The 20,227-nt window shown below is 34.5% G+C and overlaps 1 protein-coding gene across 1 annotated transcript; it reads right to left on the bottom strand.

Annotated features, from left to right (window-relative positions):
* Positions 1-6,050: 6,050 nt before the first annotated feature.
* Positions 6,051-20,018, bottom strand: LOC148938984 (uncharacterized). The gene is made up of 4 exons (XM_089107420.1): positions 18,933-20,018; positions 15,734-15,840; positions 9,567-9,722; positions 6,051-6,188 (listed from the first exon to the last, which is right to left on the bottom strand). The coding sequence occupies exons 1-4, from the start codon at positions 19,732-19,734 to the stop codon at positions 6,051-6,053; spliced, it is 1,203 nt and encodes a 400-aa protein (XP_088963546.1). The 5' UTR covers positions 19,735-20,018.
* Positions 20,019-20,227: the final 209 nt, after the last annotated feature.

The raw sequence follows: 20,227 nt of genomic DNA, 5'->3' as shown, positions 1-20,227 counted from the left end.
GACGTAGGGGTATTAGTTCTAGAGGGTTGAGTAGTTGGTAGGGAGGGAGAGATTGATTGGAAAGTGATCTGACAGGTCAGAGAATATTATTTTGGAGGACAGGTGGTTTTCCAGGGAAGTGGATACAAAAATGTTATCAATTACAGTAGCGGTAGACCTCATAGGATCAACTCTAGTTGGAAAAAGGATTGTTGGAAGAAGACCACTTGAGGTAGATGTTTCAAAGAAGGTATCATAATCATTATTATTGCTAACATTTAGTAAATTACAATTGAAGTCCCCAAAAACTATTGCCTTCTTTTGTGGTAAATTAATAAAAATAGAAAAGTCATCAAACAGATTACAAAAGAAAGGTGTCGGAAATGAGGGTGGTTTATAAAACAATGAAAAAATAAAAGGATTTGTCGTCAACACTAATGTCAACAATTATTGAATAAATGCATCGATTATTTATAGGTTGCGAGAATAAGGATTCACAGTGTAATATCCTGGTGAATTTTAGACTTGACTGGATGGAAAGAGAAATGCGACCAGAGGACTTGGTTAATTTTCTTTCAATATGAATAGCTTGAAAGCCAGGGAGGGAAAATTCATTAGTATCATCAATTTCTGACAGCCACGTCTCCGTTATTCCAATTACGTCGAAAGGGCAGTAACCGTTAATTAAAATTAAATCTTTAAAATTAGTCCACTTATCTCGTATGCTTCTGATGTTAAAGCAAATCACATTAAGTTTGGTCTCTTCCATTAGCTTAGGTTTTACATTTTTACAAAATCAAAAGTGTCGAGATATTCACAGTTAATATGGTTTAAGGGCCTATTGGGACTAGCTAAAGGGTTGGTGGGCAAATTATTTTGGTCATCGTAATAGTTAAAAACAACATGATTGCATAGTGATAAATTTGTGAGAAACGTAAAATCTTGCATAGTACACATTTAAATATCTATTGTGCTCAGAGTTTCATCATTTGCTTGATTTGAATATTGAAATTCTTCTTCAGCCAACGAATTATCATTGGTGGTAATTTTAGACTGGGATGGAAAGTTGGCCGTTTTTTCTTAGATTTATTGCCTTTGACTAGGGCAGTGGCACCGATTTGATTTGCAGTTGAGTCAACACACTTAACTAGCTTCGATGTGGAATCTATGTCCTTTTTGATGGAAGATAGTTGAGCTATAGCTGTTTGTAGGATGTCATCACATAGGAGTTAAGTGATAGCTTTCTTCTTGAGGATATTTTTGGTTTCCTCAGGTTCACTACTAACCACAATTAAGGGACTGACTGTGAGATAAGTTGGAAGTCTTTGCCATTCTTGGCAACTTTCGGATGAATCTTTTGGAGGGCAGGATGTTGAAGTAAACTTAGGTAAGGGATGGGGGGACTGACTAATACCTTGAGTATGAACATTGTTTGCCTCTTTAGGAAATGATGCTGTATTTGCATCTTCTACAACAACTGTTGCTTGGCTTCTACTGGGCCGATGGGGTTCGGGTTGCCGAGGGATTCTTGCAGCTACAACTGAGTAGGGTAGGTTCATTTTATCCGATGTTCTAAGGATTACGACTCTCTTTTGGTGAGCCGAGCAAGATTGTTTTTGGAGGGCTGTGTGTCCCTTACAGTTACAATTTATGCAGAAAGGGTCTGACTCAGGGCATTCAGTAATTGCGTAGCCTGTTTTCCAACACTTAAGGCAAGACTGGTGGGACTGTTTGCAGTGTTTTTTGCTCTGGCCGTGGGCCAGACAAGTGGAGCATTGTAGGGGCTTAGGCTTATAAATCTTATAAAAAAGGGACATACCGTACAAGAATATTTGTCTTTTTAGCTCAACTTTGCAGCAAATTAAATAAAAAAAACAAGTTTTTTAAACTGAAAGTAAGGAGCGACAATAAAACTTAAAACGAACAGAAATTATTCCGTATATGAAAGGGACTGTCTCCTCCTCAACGCCTCGCTCTTTACGCTAAAGTTTTTTATTTTTAAAATAAAATAAAATTGTGAGACAGAGTCAAACTTTAGCGTAAAGAGCGAGGCGTTAAGGAGGGGACAGCCCCTTTCATATGCGGAATAATTTCTGTTCGTTTTAAGTTTTATAGTCGCTCCTTACTTTCAGTTTAAAAAACTTGTTTTTTTATTTAATTTCTAAACATTTTTGAATTAATGCAGGTTTTGATCTTGGCTCACCGTACATGAATAACTAAAACAAAATTTTCATATTAATTTACTTTTATTTAGTTAAATGGCTTTCTCGAAACTTGTTTAATTATATTTACGAACGTTTTTATTAGTAATAAATATACGTAGCTTACGAATTAACTTACGTAGCGAACTTCTATATTCATATATTTTTAATTTGTTTATTAGGGTGTTCGCCCCCTAGTCAATACCTTGCTGTGTAAGCGAAAGTTCGAATTTTGTTCCAATTCTTTAAAAATGACCGCTTAATCACAAAGGACGGTAATTGGAATAAATAGCTCTTATGAAAGTACTAAAAAATCTCGGGCTTAAAGAGCGAGGTATTGACTACGGGGTGAACCCAATCATATATGTAATATTTTCTGTTCGTTTGAAGTTTCGGTGTTGCTGCTATTGCAGTTGAAATAGTTGTTTTTTTATATTAAATTTCTGATCTTGCTTTAAATAATGCTGGGAAGTCCGGCGTCCCCTTCATAGCAATATCCCTTCCCCCATGAAAACTTCCTTCATGGAAAGATCCTCCCACATAACCCCCGAACCACCACCCCCTCACTACCAGGAAAAATCTCCCCTGAAAACGTCTGTATACTTCCAAATAACCAATACTATATGTTAACATTGAATAAAGCTCATAACTTTCAGCCCTCCCCCGGGAACTTCGGGGATTAAGTCATCCTAAAAGACATACTTATTATATTTTCGAACATTTTGAACATAATGGCTATCTCGAAATTTTTATCAGGTAACTTCGGTGAAAACATCAGCGTTGGAGGGGGCCTATTTGCGCTCCATTTTTTTTTGTTAACTTAAAAAGGGCACAAGAATTTTCTATTTCCATTCCAATGAGCCACCCCACGAAATTCTAGGACAACTGGGTCGATATGATCACCCCTGGGAAAAAAACAAAAAACAAACAAACAAATAAACACGCACCCGTGATCTTTCTTCTGGTAAAAAAATGCAAAATTCCACATTTTTGTAGATGGGGGCTTGAAACCTCTGCAGTAGGGTTCTCTGATACGCTGAATATGATGGTGTGATTTTCATTAAGGTTCTATAACTTTTAGGGGGTCTTTCCTCCTTTTTTCAAAAATCAGCCAAATTTTCTCAGCGCCTAACTTTTGATGGGTACAATTAAACTTAATGAAACTTATATATTTGAAATCAGCATTAAAATTTGATTCTTTTGATGTATCTATTTGTATTAAAATACCGTTTTCTTGAGTTTCGGTTACCATTGAGCCGGGTCGCTCCCTACTTACAGTTCGTTACCACGAACTGTTTGATGAGGATTGAACGGCCTGGGTGAAGGACTTCTTCTTTGTTTAAACTTAGCCTTATTACAGTTGAAGGATTTATGAGAAGGCCTGAAGAATCTATTAGTTCAGTTTGTATTTCCTCCACTTTTACACTGGTATCAACACCATAAAGCACATACTTGTGTAACTTTTTTAACATCTTTTTTTGTGGCTAAAATTTTCGAGCCATCAATAATTATTTCTTTGGATTTTGACAGAACATGGTCTGCCGCCTGAAAAGACGTAAAGTAAATATCAATAGACACGTCCTGCTTGAAAACAAGTTCAAAATTTATCTTGGCGATCAGAAAGACAGCTTTCCTAATTTGCATTATTCGATCTTTTGAAAAGGGTTGGTCATTGATTTTCTTGATTGAGGCAGTATAATAATTGGGGTAATCTGTAGTACTAGTTTCTGGGACACTTGAAAGGAGGAGTTGCACTATCACTGGCGAACGAGTTTCATCCTTTTTCCTCTTTATCCAGGCGTATCATCTCTTTCATTAGAGTTAGTTGCGGCTAAGGCCTGAATTCCTGACAAGTGGCTAACTGTTTTGGACCGCGTAGTTTGGGGGGGGGGGGTTCTAGAAAGAGTTTTAGAAGTAGGTTGGAAGGGCGACTGGCCAAGGGTTTCAGTGGGAGTATCTTTCTCGGGTGGTAGCCTTGGGGGTTGCTTTTTTCTCGACATTTATTCTGACTAGACACTACAGATTCACGAACTGTTAATCAGTCTTAATTAAAGGTTACTTGACCAAAAGTAAATATTCAGTTATGAAACTAAACTATTCACTATGATAAATACTAGCTCACTTTGTATGAAGTGAACAATCCCTCACAATTAAATCCGCAAGTTAATTGCGCAATCTAACACAGTACAGTACAACAGATAATCCGATTAGGTTCATAAGTTAGTTCCTTTTAGTTCAGATACTAAACTCATACTCTCACAACTTTATTTTTTTAAACAATGAAAAACTTTAGCGTAAAGAGCGAGGCGTTGAGGAGGGGACAGCCTCTTTCATATACGGAATAATTTCTGTTCGTTTTAAGTTGTAATGTCGCTTCTTACTTTCAGTTAAAAAAAAACTTTTTTTTTTATTTAGTTTCTGAACGTTTTTGAATTTAATGCAGGTTTTGGTTTTGGCTCACCGTACATGAATAATTAAACAGAAATTTGCATATTAATTTTACTTTTTTTGGTTAAATGGCTTTCTCGAAAGTTGTTTAATTTTATTTACGAACGTTTTATTAGTAATAAATATACGTAAGATACGTAACGTAACTTACGAATTAACTTACGTAACGAACTTCTATATTTATATATTTTTAATACGTATACTAGGGGGTTCGCCCCCTAGTCAATACCTCGCTCTTTACGCTAAAAATCGAATTTTGTTCCAATTCTTTAAAAATTACCGCTTAATCCCAAAGGCCGTTAATTAGAATAAATAGCTCTTATGAAAGTACTAAAAGAACTTTAGCGTAAAGAGCGAGGTATTGACTAGGGGGCGAACCCAATTATATACGTAAGAATTTCTGTTCGTTTTAATTTTGATGTTGCTCCTTACTTTCAGTTGAATTTTTTTTATTTTTATTTTATTTCTGATCGTTTTTTTTTAAATAATGCTGGGAAATTGGCGCCCCCTTCATAGCAATGTCCCTTCCCCCATGGAAAGATCCCAAGTAAAGTTGGGTTCTCAGATACGCTGAATCGGATGGTGTGATTTTCATTAAGATTCTATGACTTTTAGGGGATGTTCCCCCTTTTTTCGAAAATCAGGCAAATTTTCTCAGGCACGTAACTTTTGATGGGTACTAAACTTGATGAAATCAGCATATATATTTGAAATCAGCATAAAAATGTGATTCTTGCAATATTTACTCCAGAACTCGCACTTCTTTAATAGTTCAGGTTGCTACAGAACAGCTTCATAGCACTGCTGAAGACAGTTCAAAAGAAAAGAGCCTTTACTTTTTACGAGAAAGGGGATAAAACCAAAGGCGAAGCTAATTAGTAAGACAGAAAAAAAGCAAAATAGAAAAGAGCAGGCAGAGCAGAGTTCAAGCTGAATTCCAGCATAAAAAAAAGAAAAAAAAAAGAAAAAAATATAAAAGTATTCTCCTGTTCATAATCTAGCAATTTCAATGACGCAATCTACTTAAAAAAGATAATGATATACTTAAATTACCGTCACATCGAGGAAACGTAATCTTTTTAATTCCGGAAGGAGTTTAGATAAACCCAAGTCGGTAATAAACCCAAGTCGGTAATCACAGGGTTGATCCCCTTTTAATATTCTATGATTTTAAAGAGGAGCATCTAAAAGGACAAGAGGAGGAGGGGAGGAGTCACTCCCCGTTGTTTTTTCAACTTCCCTCTAAACATCATTTTGAAGTTCTAACTTAATACTCTTAGCCATTCCTTACATGTACCAAAGTATAATATACGCCATAAATCTTATTGTGACGAGGATAAAAGAAAATGAATGATATATTTTTTTATAAAATAAATTTTAAACTAATCAGTCTTAAAAGCTAAACCAAATTTATTATCGGTTTTAATCCAATTGATATGGAGTAATGTATGCACAACTAGTAGGTAATGTGTGACGATCTCTAAACGAAAATATTTGTTTTATGAAAATGCAGTTGGGAACAATGCCAAGTAAGCCACGTGCTGTTATAACCTCGGTCTCCTAAGATCAAAAATAAACTTCATTTAAATCACACGTGTGCTTTTTCAGTCTTTATATAGAAGTCTACGCCCCTCTTTGTTAATTAGTCGTCCATCATTTCAAAACAGATATTAACAATTATAGACTTCCTCAAAAAGAAATAGTAGGTTCATAGCAGACATTAATTGATTGATATAAATCTTAGTTGAAATAGGAAGCAATTTAAAATACTTAACGGAAAAACTTTATCATGGAGCTTCATTTAGGAGTGGCCAGTTTCAAGGCTGTGCTTCTATAGTCCGTGAAACATTTTCCCATGCAGTCTATGTTCACTGTGCAAGTCACCCCTTAAACTTAACCCTGTGTCATTTGTGCAACATACCTGTTATGAAACATTGTCTAGGAACTTTGAAAGAAGTAATTTAGAATTTCTTTAGAATTTCACCTAAACGCTCTGCAACTTTCAAACAAATTATTATAAAAAGTAATCCTATCACAGGGACAAAAAGAATAAGATTGAACACATGTTGCGAGACTAGATGGATCAAGCACTTAAAAGCAATCATTTTGTTTAAAGATGTTCATTATTATCTGTAAAGCTATGAGAGAAATTCAAGAATATTCTGATTCAGCTTCTGAATCTTCAAGCAAAGCTTATTCTTTGCTATATGCTACTTAGAAATACAGCTTTGCTGCAGCTATGGGTACTGTCAGTAAAGTTTTTAGTCTGTCGCAAAATTTATCGACATTTTTGCAATCAGGAACTATAGATATCATATTTTTTCTCAAACACGCTGAAGATCTTAAGACTGAAGTTAGAGACATAAGGGAGAGGAGTAAATCAATGTTTTTTACTCTTTTTACTGAAGGGACTGAACTGTGACATGAAATCAGCATTAGAATGCCCAAGATGAGCTTTTATCCAACAGCGTAAAAGGATCCTGAAATGTATTACCGATTTTCTGTGTTTATCCCATTTATCATCAACTGTCTTCCACATCTGCATCACTGAATACTTACCCACAGAAAGTTGCTGAAGTCAATGCAATACCTACTCCCTTAGCACTGTATTTCCATAGACGAAGAAAAAACAAAGGATATATCAGCTAATCTGACTAATTTTTGTATCTTGGTGCAGATAGTTATAGGGGACACTTGTAAGCTGAGTTACCTCTGTGGAGGAGAACCTGCATACAGTCAGAAAACGTAGCACCAAAATATTTCATAACGTGCTCAAAAGAATGTGATAAGAACAATTTCTGCACTCTACATCAATTTTTGAAGATTGGTGCAACGATTCCCGTCACTATGGCTTCGTGTGAATCTGCTTTATCTGTCCTAAGAAGAGTGAAATCTTATACTAGGAGTGCTTCGGGTCAGGAACGGCTAAATGGATTTGCCTTATTATCCACACACAGGTAAGTTCCAGTAAATGCAGAAGATGTTTTGGATAAACTAGCCTTTTGATCATAGATAAACTAAATTTTGATCAGTGTCGAAGAGAGTGGCATTTAAAAAGGACAGGGGTACTTTCAATTTACAGATCCCTTTTCAATACACTCTGTAAGTTTCAACTCAATGCCCTAAGCTGTCCCTTAGATATTACTGGTACGCCCTTTTGACATGTACACCCTTTCTCCCCAAGCAAAATCATTTTACCATGAACATTCTGAATGAAAAGGCTATTTCGAAATTTTCATCAATTTTTTTGGAGAGGGCGGCTAAAGAGGGCTATGGGAGGGGTCTGCGATCCTCCAACCCCTTTAAACATTCTCCTAAAAATTTCATGAGATTTTTAACGTAACACCAACAGCTCTTCTTAAGATATTGCAGATCCGCTTTTTGATAAACTAGACGTATACAATGCCTTTTGATACCCCTCAACATTCTCAAAAGTTTCACCGCCCTTGGCTTTTTCAGATACACCCAGAACCAAAACTTTCCCTTTTTCTAATGATAAATCCTGCATTTCAACAGTAAAAAAAACAATTTCGACCATTGTTGGTGAGAGGAGTCACATTAAAAAATTTCGACCATTGTTGGTGAGAGGAGGCACATAAAAAGGGCAAGGAGGGAGGGAGTGGGTAGTAACTGAGAAATAAATCTTTTTTTATCAGACGTTTTCCAATAATATTAATAAAAAAAAATGAAGGTCATGTCGTTTTTATCCCAGAATTTAATCCTTAGTGCCTGAGGGAATATTTTCAGGGAAAAGAACATACAAGATAAGTATTATATTTTTAAGTAGTTATAGCTAGTCCATATGTTTATACAGGTTAGCACCTTAAATAATGTTCCAGGCTTCTAGAAAATCATTTAGCCTATTCCTATCCATATGCAATTTAAATGCCTCGTTCTATCTTCTGAACTTCGACGGCTGCAGTGAATTGTTTCTGTGAGAACATTTTGCGATTTTCTGACATCCACTTTTTGGAAGGCGCAAAAAAATTCACATCAATGAGAACCAAAGATTCCCATTGGTCCAAATTGATCCACCTGATCGAAATGTGCTTAACTGGTTTTATTTTTGAACTGTGAGATAACTAGTTTCCCGATTATACTTACTTGAGATATAGTTTTTAACAGTAGGAGATCGTTTGAGATATTGAATATAATTTAGATTGAATAGAAGTTGTTAAGTATATGAGACGTAATACCTCATCCTCAGAACCTCGCTCCTTATAGTACTTTAAAGAAAACTTCTCATTCTAATTAAACGGCCCTTATGAATCCGGAGTCGTTCGTAAAGAATTGAGACAAAAGTAAAACTTTAATGTCCAGAGCGAGGTATGTGAGGAGGAGGCATCCCCCTCATTTTCATTTTCAAACGGGAAGTCTTCCTCCCCTTCATGGAAAATTATATAAAAACAACAAATTCCTCCACATAAAGTTTCTATTGGGTAAAATTCCACCAGGAAATTCCACCCTCGCTAAAAACTCTCGCCTGAAAATACTGTGTAATTTTTTTTCCTGAACCCTCCCCTCTCCAAGTGGAAAGTTTCTTCTGCAAGAATACTCCCCCCCCCCCCCTATGGAAAAATCTTCAGACATTTCCCACCCTGCTTAAAATTTCCTCGGAAAATCTTAAAACTGAGTCACCAAAGAGAAAGTAAGAAAAAATGATCTTGCACAGGAATTTTGACGAACTCCCCACGTAAAATTCGCCCTATGAAATTTCCCTCCCAATTGAATGTCCCATACTTAAAAAAAACAAAAAAAAACGAAAATCTAACCTTTCGAAGTTTACTTTACAAAGACAGAACAAACAGTGAGTGTCTGTTCTGTCTTCAAAAAAAAAAAAAATAATAAATGCGATGAAAGTATTCCCCTTCTGTTCATAATCCAGCAATTTCAAGGATGCAATCTACTTAAAAAAGAATAATGATTTGCTTAAATTACCTCCACATTGAGGAAACGTAATCTTTTTAATTCCGGAAGGAGTTTAGATAAACCCAAGTCGGTAATTTTACTGCAACCCCTTAAATTCAGTTCTTCTATAAATTGTTTCAATGGCAAAGGCTGTGCTGCAAGGTCCAGAAGACCACAATCGGTAATCTGAAATAAGAACAAACATAAAATTCGAACAACATCACATATGCCTTTACATCTAAAATCGGCAAAAACTAAATTGTAGAAAACTGAACAGTAAATCTAAGAATAAATGAAAAACCATCTTGTCCTTTACATAGTAACATAAAAGTAGATACAAATTTCAAACATTTCGAATATATTTCCATCTATGGTTTTGTTTATTCACAAGGTTGGAATTCCATCCCAAAGGACTTAAGACTAATAGAAAATGATAACCGTTCCCTTCCGTGAAGTTAAATGTTAAATATGTAAGCTTGACAAATAGAAAAAGTTACACAAATGTTGGGCAAAAGATGATATAAGTATTGCTTTCTTTGATAAATGTAGCTGATCTAAGCATGTACAATCAAGGTATCTACTAAAAAACTCCACATCAAAATTTTGTCAATACCATTGAAAAGATGTCTTACAACAGAATTAACGATTTCAATCCAGACAAATTGAAGGCACAAATCACTTCCAATATCTAGGTTTATCTTGGATATACCGTGTCTAATTATATTTTATAAACCAAACAAAATAGAAAACTATTTTTATTTGGGTAATTCCTATCTGTAACACGGCAAAGGAATTGACTGTCACCATTAGTTTCATATCTTAGGGTAACACAACCTAGATCTAGCAATATATGGATTTCTCTTGACTAGCACCAAGCTTATTTTTCTGGATTAAGTAGTGGTGGGTTGATCATTTTCTGTTTTTACTCCTCCCGTTCATTACAGAGCTTATGCTCTGTGATGAACGGGGGAACCTGTGTCTTGATTGAGAACTTTCATCATTGAGTTTTGACAACTTTCATCATTGCAGTATCGACCAGAGGAACCGTCCCCTCTAAGGAAATATTTATTAGAGGAAACACAGGACGTGGCACCTCAGGTCAAATAATATGACACTTAATCCCCCCTTCACATATTGTAAACTTGTAAAGCCTGCTCTAGTTGTAATGTCAGCGCGGGAAGAAGCATTGGAATCCTTGTGACAATTCAATCACGTTACAATACTCTAGCCGCACCGCCAGTGGTAGCGTAGTGCCATATGATGGTGGCGTTAGAGCTAATACTTATGTCGACGGGTCCAAGAACGGATAAACGGTACTATTCTGTCTGTTTACATACACAGTTTTAACTAAGACTTAAAAATTTATACTACCAGCGATGGCACAATTGCTGAGAAGTGAAGTTGTAGATAGCACATGAGTAGATCGCAATTTTTTTGTATAGACTTATACCGAAGTGCATAGGCACCCATAAGCTGAATGAAACTGCCTTATTTTTATATTTTTGTTCTGAGACTTCTATTATATAGCATTAAAAATGCCAATTAGACCAGGTTTGTCCCCCCCCCTGGAATTCAGCTTATGGGCGCCCATGCCGAAGTCATCAGAAAAACTTGTAGTTTAACCAGGAAATATATTGAAAATGGTTCCTTCGTCAGCAGCGGTTAAAAATTTTATTGACCCACATCCCTTAGTTAACTAATTCAAGTGCAAAAAAGCGACAATTTTAATAATTTTACCCTCTAAAAGTGGCACTTTGCAGCTAATGAAATGCATGATTTTTTAACGTGTAAAGACACATACCCTTACGAATATTACATTCATACCTCTAAGTTTCGCGAATAAAAATAACCACCTACCGAATAGGTTTATGAATCACTTCACGAGCGACAACGTACCCCTGCCCAGTACAAATTCGCTAAAAACTTTGGGTAAAGGGAGGGTAAAAATGGAGGAGAATATTGTAAATTGTACTTAAAAAGCTATGTATTGACGTTTTTGGATATTTTGTTTAAAAATACGTATAAAATCTATGATAAATATGGGTTGGGGTTAGGGTATTATGTTTCTACACCTCACCTGGCGATAGACCTAAAACTTTAAATCGTGAAATAAAACAGGTGTTATAACAGAGGCTGATCAACACCTATTAGTACCAAGATCAATAAGGGGAGAGTTTGTATTCGATGGAGATTGAATCCTCTAAACTGACCCGACTGGAATTACTAGCGAAAATTCGAATGCAGTTTTTCTGGATATAATTTCCCTCTATCCGTCAGCAGTGTCTCACGACTCTTTTCAGTGGGGCAATTGCAAACGGCTTTAAATCCTCGTGATCCAAGTTTCCCTGATATTACCAGTGTAAGGAGAATGGGTCACAGGGATGTTTTTTTTTTTTAACTGACGGTGAAATACGAGTAGAACTCCATAGCTTGGTTAAAAAATTCTGTTTTCCCATGCTTCAACAAATCAATATCTAAGGACTCACTGGGTCCAAACAGTCTTTCATTAATAGAGGACGGGGTGATTCACTAGACTCCTTCAACACAAAGACTAATTGCCAACCTCCATTCGAAACGAAATATTGTTTTAAGCCATGTTCTTTTAAGATGGGTGCTTTAGAAGGGTTTCAAAGTTAAAGAAATTCATAGAGCCCTCCAATTTCACCAAAAACCCTATTTGAAAACGCTTTTGACACATTTGCCAAGAAACAACCGGAAACAAAAACAAAGGTTGAAAAATAAATCTTTAGACCGATTTGAACTCAGTCTTTGGTAAAATGTGCCAGTGAGCACAATCTCGGTCGTTGTGACGTTGTTATCAGTTCGAAAGAATGTACTCAAATTATAGCCGATCCGGATTTTAAATTATAGCCAACCCGGATTTACAATCACAGACTCTTTTCCATAGAAAAACAAGAAAATTTCAATGAAACTCGGTAAAATTTCAATGAAACTTAGTAAAATTTCAATGAAACTCATTTTCGATTTTGATTACAATGCGTTTAGGCTACAATGGCCGGGAGCGGGAAAACTTCAAATGTATTAAGGGGACACACCCTCCCTCTTGTGAAAAATAAAGAAAGATAATTTATTAGATGATTCTTTCAATGGCGAATAAACCATAAAGATCTTATGGTAGACGCTCCACTGTGCCGGGTAAAGAAAGTAAAGCGTCGACACCCATTAAGACAGAAGGTATTCTTCTGACGAGCCCTAGCAAAAGGGTAATACTTGGGAATATTTTCCTAGATTTAAGGTGCTCTTGCTTGTAAATGTACTACAACTTATATTTATTGATGACGACTTTGCATGAATTTGGACATTTCGATTTAGTTGACGGTTCGGTTATACTGTTTTGTCCTAGGTAATTAGATGAGCAAGAAATCCTAGGATAGATGAGCAAGGTTAAAACCTTGTTCAAGTGCACATTTATCTCAATTGCTGGAGTAGGATGACAGTCCTTTTCTTTTTTTCTCTCTCTCTCTCCTTTTTTTTCCAAGTAATTACCTCTAAAATATTATATATACTATCCTTTAAACGAGCAATAACATTTCACCCCCCCCCCCCTAGAAGTGAACGTGTCGTTTTCGTATCTAGACACATGCAATATTACAGAAAGAGCATTACAAAGTGTACTTAGTCTATTTACAAAAGGCATTTTAGGTACTTTCATAATGCCTAAAGGACAAAAGAACAACCTGGACCATCCAACGTGACAAAACCAATCCAAAAAGCTAAGGTAAAGGGTATTAGAAAAATATCTAAAATAATGATAATCGAAAATGAAGAACAAAAATATACTGCCAGAATACCGTCAGCGACAATTACAGTCAGTCAAAAACAAAAGTAAAGAACGAAGAAACATCCGATCCGAAGATAAGCGGCAGTAGGAATTAAAAATACTCAAAAGCGAATGTGAAAAACAAAGAAATATGCAGATAAAAGATAAGCGACAGCGAGAATTACAATCAATCTCAAGAAAGCAAGCATAAGAGCGTATCAAAAATAGAGTGAAGAACAAAGAGCTGTGCTGTTAGAAGACAAATCAGAACGAGTGAAAAATAAACGTGAAGAAGAAAATACTATTACGTTAAAAAAACAACGCCATTACAATCTTCGACGCCAACAAAATGTGGCGCAAGACCCAGTACAACCCGGCAAAAATAACATTAACTACGCAAATTTTGAACAAAGGTCATTGGGACCTTTTTGTGTTCTTTATGTTCCTTGGGGAGCGCTCCATTTTCCTAAGGAAAAATTAGCAAACATAGATAACTCATTTGGACCTTGTTACTTAAAACAAGAATCAATATATACCAGTGTACCATATACCGAGGGGCCGGGTCCAGCTTCGAAATCAGCAACATAGTTTTTTTTTTCTTAACTGGCATATAGACATTTATGGAGACAAAGAAGATCTAAAAAGGCCAGAAATCTAAGAAAGAATTTGGTTTTTCCCACAGTGGTTGTATCGAACCTATAGTGACACCATGACATCAAGAAGAGGCTCAACATTGTCTGCAGTTACGTGGTAAATTACAGTGAGAATTAGTATATACAAGCCTGTCGCGTAGCTGTTCCGAGACCTGGCCTCGAAATCGGCAACATAGTTTTTTTTTCTTAAAAGTGTCAAATTGACATTACTTGTCATATTTTTGTAATTAACAGTTTTTTGTACTTTACGCAATTTAATGTCTTTTCATACTGTGTCTTTTCAAATATTAAATTAAAAAAAAAGTTTTTTTAACTGAAAGTAAGGAACGATGTTAAAACTTAAAACGAACAGAAATTATTCCGTATATGAAAGGTGTCCCCTCCTCAATTCCTCGCTCTTTACGATAAAGTTTTTTATTGTTTAAAAAAAATTGAGTTGTGAGAAAGTCAAACTTGATTGTCCCGTTAGCGTCCCCAAACTTTTTACATCCTGTTTTCTAGAGTTTCGGTTACCATTGAGCCGGGTCGCTCCTTACTTACAGTTCGTTACCACGAACTGTTTGATATTTGATTATTAAACCTAGTCCGATTTCTAACAACTTCAACTAAGATCTACTAAGCTTCAAAGTTTTGGTTTTCTTTATTAAGGTTTTTGAATTGTTGTAATCACTTGTTAAAATATATACGCACATTTTTGCAACTACCAGGTTTTTCTCTTTACGTAATTTAATGTCTTTTCATGCCGAGTCTTTTCAAAGATATTCGATTATTAAAGCAAGTCCAATTTCTAACAACGATTTCTACTAATCTTCAAACTTTTGTTTTTTTTAAGGTTTTTGAATTGTTGTAATCCCTTGTTAAAATATTTTCAAATATTTTTGCCTTTACCAGTTTTTCGCTCTTTAAGCAATTTAATTTCTTTTCAAAAGTATTTGGTTATTATTGAAGCTTGTCCGATTTCTAACAACCATATGTGCTAAACTTGAAATTTTGGTTTTGGTTTTTAAGGTTCTTCAATTGTTGTAATTCCTTGTCAAAATATAGAATCATCATTTGTAATAATTTTAAATTTCTGTTTTTTGGGCCTTCCTACTGACAATATATAGCTGGTTGCGTTCAAACCTGTAAGCTTAATCACGTAGCGAGTGGATTTATCTAGAAAAAAAAACAACTAATTTTAAAACTTTCATGTATTTTTCTAATTTGAATTAAAGCATTAAAATTATTGCTCAAACACTTTAATTATTTTTCGCTGTTTACATAATAACTTTAGCGTTTCTCAACTGAACTTAAAAAGTTTTGGTAAACTTTTTTTAATGTCTTAAAAAGACTTACTTATGCTTATACGAAACGAAATTTGGTAATGACGTTTTTCTAACACCGATTTCTACTTCAAACTTTTGGTTTTCTTTTTCAAGGTTTTTGAATTGTTGTAATCCCTTGTTAAAATACATACAAATATTTTTACAATTACCAGTTTTTTGCTCTTTACGCATTATTTTTTTGCTCTTATAATGCGTATATATATATAATAACATGTATGTATATATATATATATATATAATATATATATATATATATATATATATATATATATATATATATATATATATATATATATATATATATATATATATATATATATATATATATATATATATATATATATATATATATATATATATATATATATATATATATATATATATATATATATATATATATATATATATATATATGTGAAAAGAAAGAAAAATACAAACTTCAAAACAGGATTGTAAACTAAGCTTCTTTAAAGAACAGGATTTGAATGCAAACTTCAAAGACAAATCGGTCACTTTATTGCAACTGAGGTCCAACTCTGTCAACCCTGTAAAGAGAAAAATAAAAATAAAATAAAACCACACCAACAAAGACATTCTTATGCAGCATTAATTCATACAATGTTCAAGATTCTGTCGATTATTTTTATAACTCGAGAAAGTACGTAAATGATATATTCAGAGCAAGTTAAAATTCAAAACAAGACAGGTTCTTACGATGATTCTGCATAGCAGATACAAAGACAGGGGGGTTGTGGAACTTCATAAAAATATCCAACCCTCAAATTGTGGAATATTTATCATATTGGCCATAGTGTCCTATATTCTTTGACAAATATTTTCTTGTAGAGTTAGCCTCTTCCACCAGATAAGGGTTATTTTGCAATATACAATATTTGCTGAACAGAACAGAGCATGAAAAGATCTTTGTAACAAAAAGACGGAATAAGTCAGGGGTAGCCAGAGAAAGGGGACCAGAATGACCTCAACCCTCCGGCATACCGAATGTTCGGCAGATACATGAATATTTACCCCTCCTCCGAAGAGGTGTAAATGTTTAAAACTACTGTACTAAACTACAGCTGAACAAAAATTCCAACTAAATATCCCAATTGTGTCAAAAGTCTAAACTGGAATGGGAAATTTTAGTTCTTAAATAGAAAAGGGATGAAAAAACACAAAAGTATTCCAACATTAATGATCGAGAATATTACATTAAAAGATAGTGAGAAATTCATTAGAAAACATTGTAAAAAAACTACAAATATTCCAACAATCACCAAAAAGTTAAAATCCACTGAAGGTAAATTAAATATTTAAAAGATACTGCTTCCAGTAAATGGTAAATGGCGTTAGCCTTTAGGGGAGTTAAGTTTATGTTTTGAGAGGGTTGAGTTGACTCTTTAAGGGGTTGAGTTTATAATCCAATTTATATTCATTTGAATTGCCACTTAATTTTACCGTATTTTCTGTCCTTCTTTATGAATGGATTAAAAAAACTTTCAGAAAAATGTCTTTTAAAGAAAAGTAGATCAGATAATACAAGTAAGATAAAAGTAAGATAATGAAAAAATTAAGATCAGAAAAAATTGGAACATACAATAACTCAAACTCAAAGCAACTAAAAATTACTACTACAGAGCAAATGAAACCCAAAACAAAAAAAAATTAAATAAACAATCTCACCAAACAAATGTACGTCATATACTAACAAAAGTGAATTAATAAACTTCAAACGAGTAAACCTTGAATGGAATGTGCAAATCAAGCTTAAAACAAACAGAAATATTTTGATAATGAAGTATAAATGAAAATCAAAACAAACATACAAAAGGTACTAATATAAACGAATAAATAAATCTTAAAACGAGTGAAACTTAAATTGAATATACAAATCAAGCTTGAAACGAACTAAAATCCCTACATACAAGAGATTGAGGTTTGCCTCCTTCTTTCAATGTAAAAGTCTAAAAACTACTAAGTCATTGCCGCTTTACATTAAATTTCTGCCGGATACCAAGGGATCTGCTGGGGCAAAAAGAGTAACGGAGGGAACTTGTGAATAGGCAATGGATGAGACAGTGGCTCTTGATCAAAGTTAGGAAGATAATTCGGAAATAAAGAGGTACAAAGACTTTCAAATTAAATACAGTACTTCAAAAATTTCTACGACTGTCCCTTCTATACGGCCAGAAAAAAATCATCGAATTTTTTACTTTCAGTTAAAAAAAATTTTTTTTTTTTAAATTGAATTTCTGATCGTTTTTCAAATAATGACGTTGAATCTGGCTCACCCTCTCTCAAATATACCCCCCCCCCTCACAAAAAATTCACCCGTGGAAATTTATTCCAACGTAAAGTGTATCCCCCCCCTCTCTCGTCAAATACCCTCCAGACAGATCCATCATCGCTGAAAATTCTCCCCTCCCCGTAAAATAGCTTGCAGACGATTTCATATCGTCCAAAAAACTTTTAATATCAATATCTTATTTGTCTAATCATTAAGACTAAATAAATTCATGTTTGTACAAAAAAAAAAACTGTTCGTCAATAACAATAGAAAATGCTTAAACATATCTTTTAGGTATTTTTTTGGCCATCCTAGAAAAATACTATTGTCAGCAGGGCCGTATCCAAATTTTTTTAGAGGGGGGGGGCTTACAAATGGATTTTTTTTCGAAGGACGGTTTTGCAAAAACAAAACTAAAAAAAACACATAAAAAAATTTGTTTATATTCATTTTTGATACGTTTTTATGACCCGAAGAAACATTATAGGGGGGGGGGGACGTTCTTTTTTATTTTATTTCATTATAAAGGAAAAATATATTAAAGTTACTTGATTTTTCAGATAAATACTTGATATTAAAATATGACAGCCTCTGTCTTCTTAATTTGACGTAACACTCGTACGCAGGGCAGATGCAAGTTAGTAAAATGAAATACCATTCCCACTTGATCCCTTATTTTAGTACATCCAAACAATCAATTTTTTTCAAGAAAAAGTGGGGGGGGGGGGTAAAAAAAAATAACCTACAAACTAATTGATAATCGTAGGAAACTATGAAACATATGACATTCTTTTAAAATATTCAAGTATTTGACCAGTACTTTTTTGGGGACTAGAGCTTCAGAACAGTTCAAAACAAGTTTTAGCAATTGAATTTTACTTGACGTCTGGAAGTCAAGATAGACAGCATCCATCAAATATTACTCTGTTTCATTCCATTATCTGAGTGACAGATAAATTCATGATACCCCAATGAGCGTTTGAACTTTGGTTCAAAGTTTTTTTCAGTCCAAATAAACCAGAACCCTTCCCTGTAAAATAGATTCGATTCAGCCTCAAAAGTTCTCGATAGCATCCTTTCATTTGAATAAGACCTTAATCTCTAATCAGTTTCTCGATCACTCCAGAAAAGACCCCTTCCGTGGAAATTATTCCCCGGAAATCAAAACGCGCGGAAAATAGCCCCCGGATAATCCCCCCGGAAAATCTCCACATAAAGAACTTGCCAAAGAGACTGTAAAAAAATTAAAACGAAATTTTATATAGTACGCCTAATTGATAAGATAACAGACAACTTGCGTTTGATCTATGTTCCTCTTGGCTAAACTGCAGTAAATATAATTTTACTTACTTTTCAAATTACTAAGCGGAGGTCTGGCAACGTCAATTCCAACATCTTGGAGTACAGTCAATGCATCATCGGTTATATAACAGTCTTCCACTTTAAGAGTAGCCAAATTGACTAAATTAGCAGTTATTTCTCTAAACAAATTATCTCCCAAAGGGCATGAAGTTAAACTAAGAAATGTCAAATTTAGGAGCCACGAGGTGATAAATTGGAGGCACTCCTTTTCAATATAGTCTACTCCTAAATGAGTCAACTGTATGTCCAATGGTTCGTTGAACCATATCTGCCTAAGACGAATACCACGAGGAGGACGGTCAGTAACTATTTCAAGAGCTTTAAGTTGCTTTAGATGCATTAAAGACTCCAGCCCAAGGGATAAATCGGATACTAAACCATTGAAAGAGAATGTTATCAACTTTTTGAGCTGGCAACAGAGGAAATTGAACTTTTCACCAGAAATAAGATTGGTTTTGATATTTAGATGGGCTATCTCAGTTTGGTGAGTAGCAATAGCTTCAACAAGCCTTTCTCTATCTCCTCCAAAATATACTAGGTTCAACGATTTTAGCCTCAAATCTGGTGCTTTTAATAAACAAACCAATTCGTCACTAAGATCAAGTACTTCATTAAGATCAAGATTAAGTGAAATAATGCTGGAACATTTTGGTTCAATTATATGTCGTACTAATGACAGACTACTGTCGTAACAAGGTGACAGGCAAAGGTGAACTAGATTGGGCATGAAATTCGTCAATTTCATAAGTGCAGTTTCAGCATATTTACTATCTAAATAACAATTCTTCATTTCTAGATGACTGACACTTGCTAAATTTCTTAAATCACAAACTGAATCCGCTCCAGGCGGATCAAAATAACTAGAGTCATCCAAACTGAGGGTTACTAAAGAAGTACAGGAGCAAAGGAAACTCTCAATTTCTCTTTCGTTTATATTAGACTTTCGGAAACTTAAATGATTTACATGAGGCGAAAATAGCTTCCAACACTCCAATATTTGTTCCCATTCGGTCTCTGAAGTCTCCCAATCAAAGTCCTAGAAACAGAAAACACTAATTTGAGATAAGTACAACATTTAAATTATATATGATTTCGATGAGTCAAAATTGAGGCTGTTTAGTATGCTTTCTATTTTATCAGGTACCGTCACGATTTTCAGAGGTGTTTTCCTGAATTCATAGTATTACAAAAGGTTTAAATTACATGATGAGTTACAAAGAATCTACCAATATAATAACTGTCTCCAAAAACATAAAAAAAGTTTATACATATCCTTATTATCT

Source organism: Artemia sp. Qi Xiang Cuo, unplaced genomic scaffold (assembly GCF_049724085.1).
Source record: "Artemia sp. Qi Xiang Cuo unplaced genomic scaffold, ASM4972408v1 HiC_scaffold_23, whole genome shotgun sequence".
Lineage (NCBI taxonomy): Eukaryota > Metazoa > Arthropoda > Branchiopoda > Anostraca > Artemiidae > Artemia > Artemia sp. Qi Xiang Cuo.
This window is presented reverse-complemented; position numbering and strand designations above follow the sequence as displayed.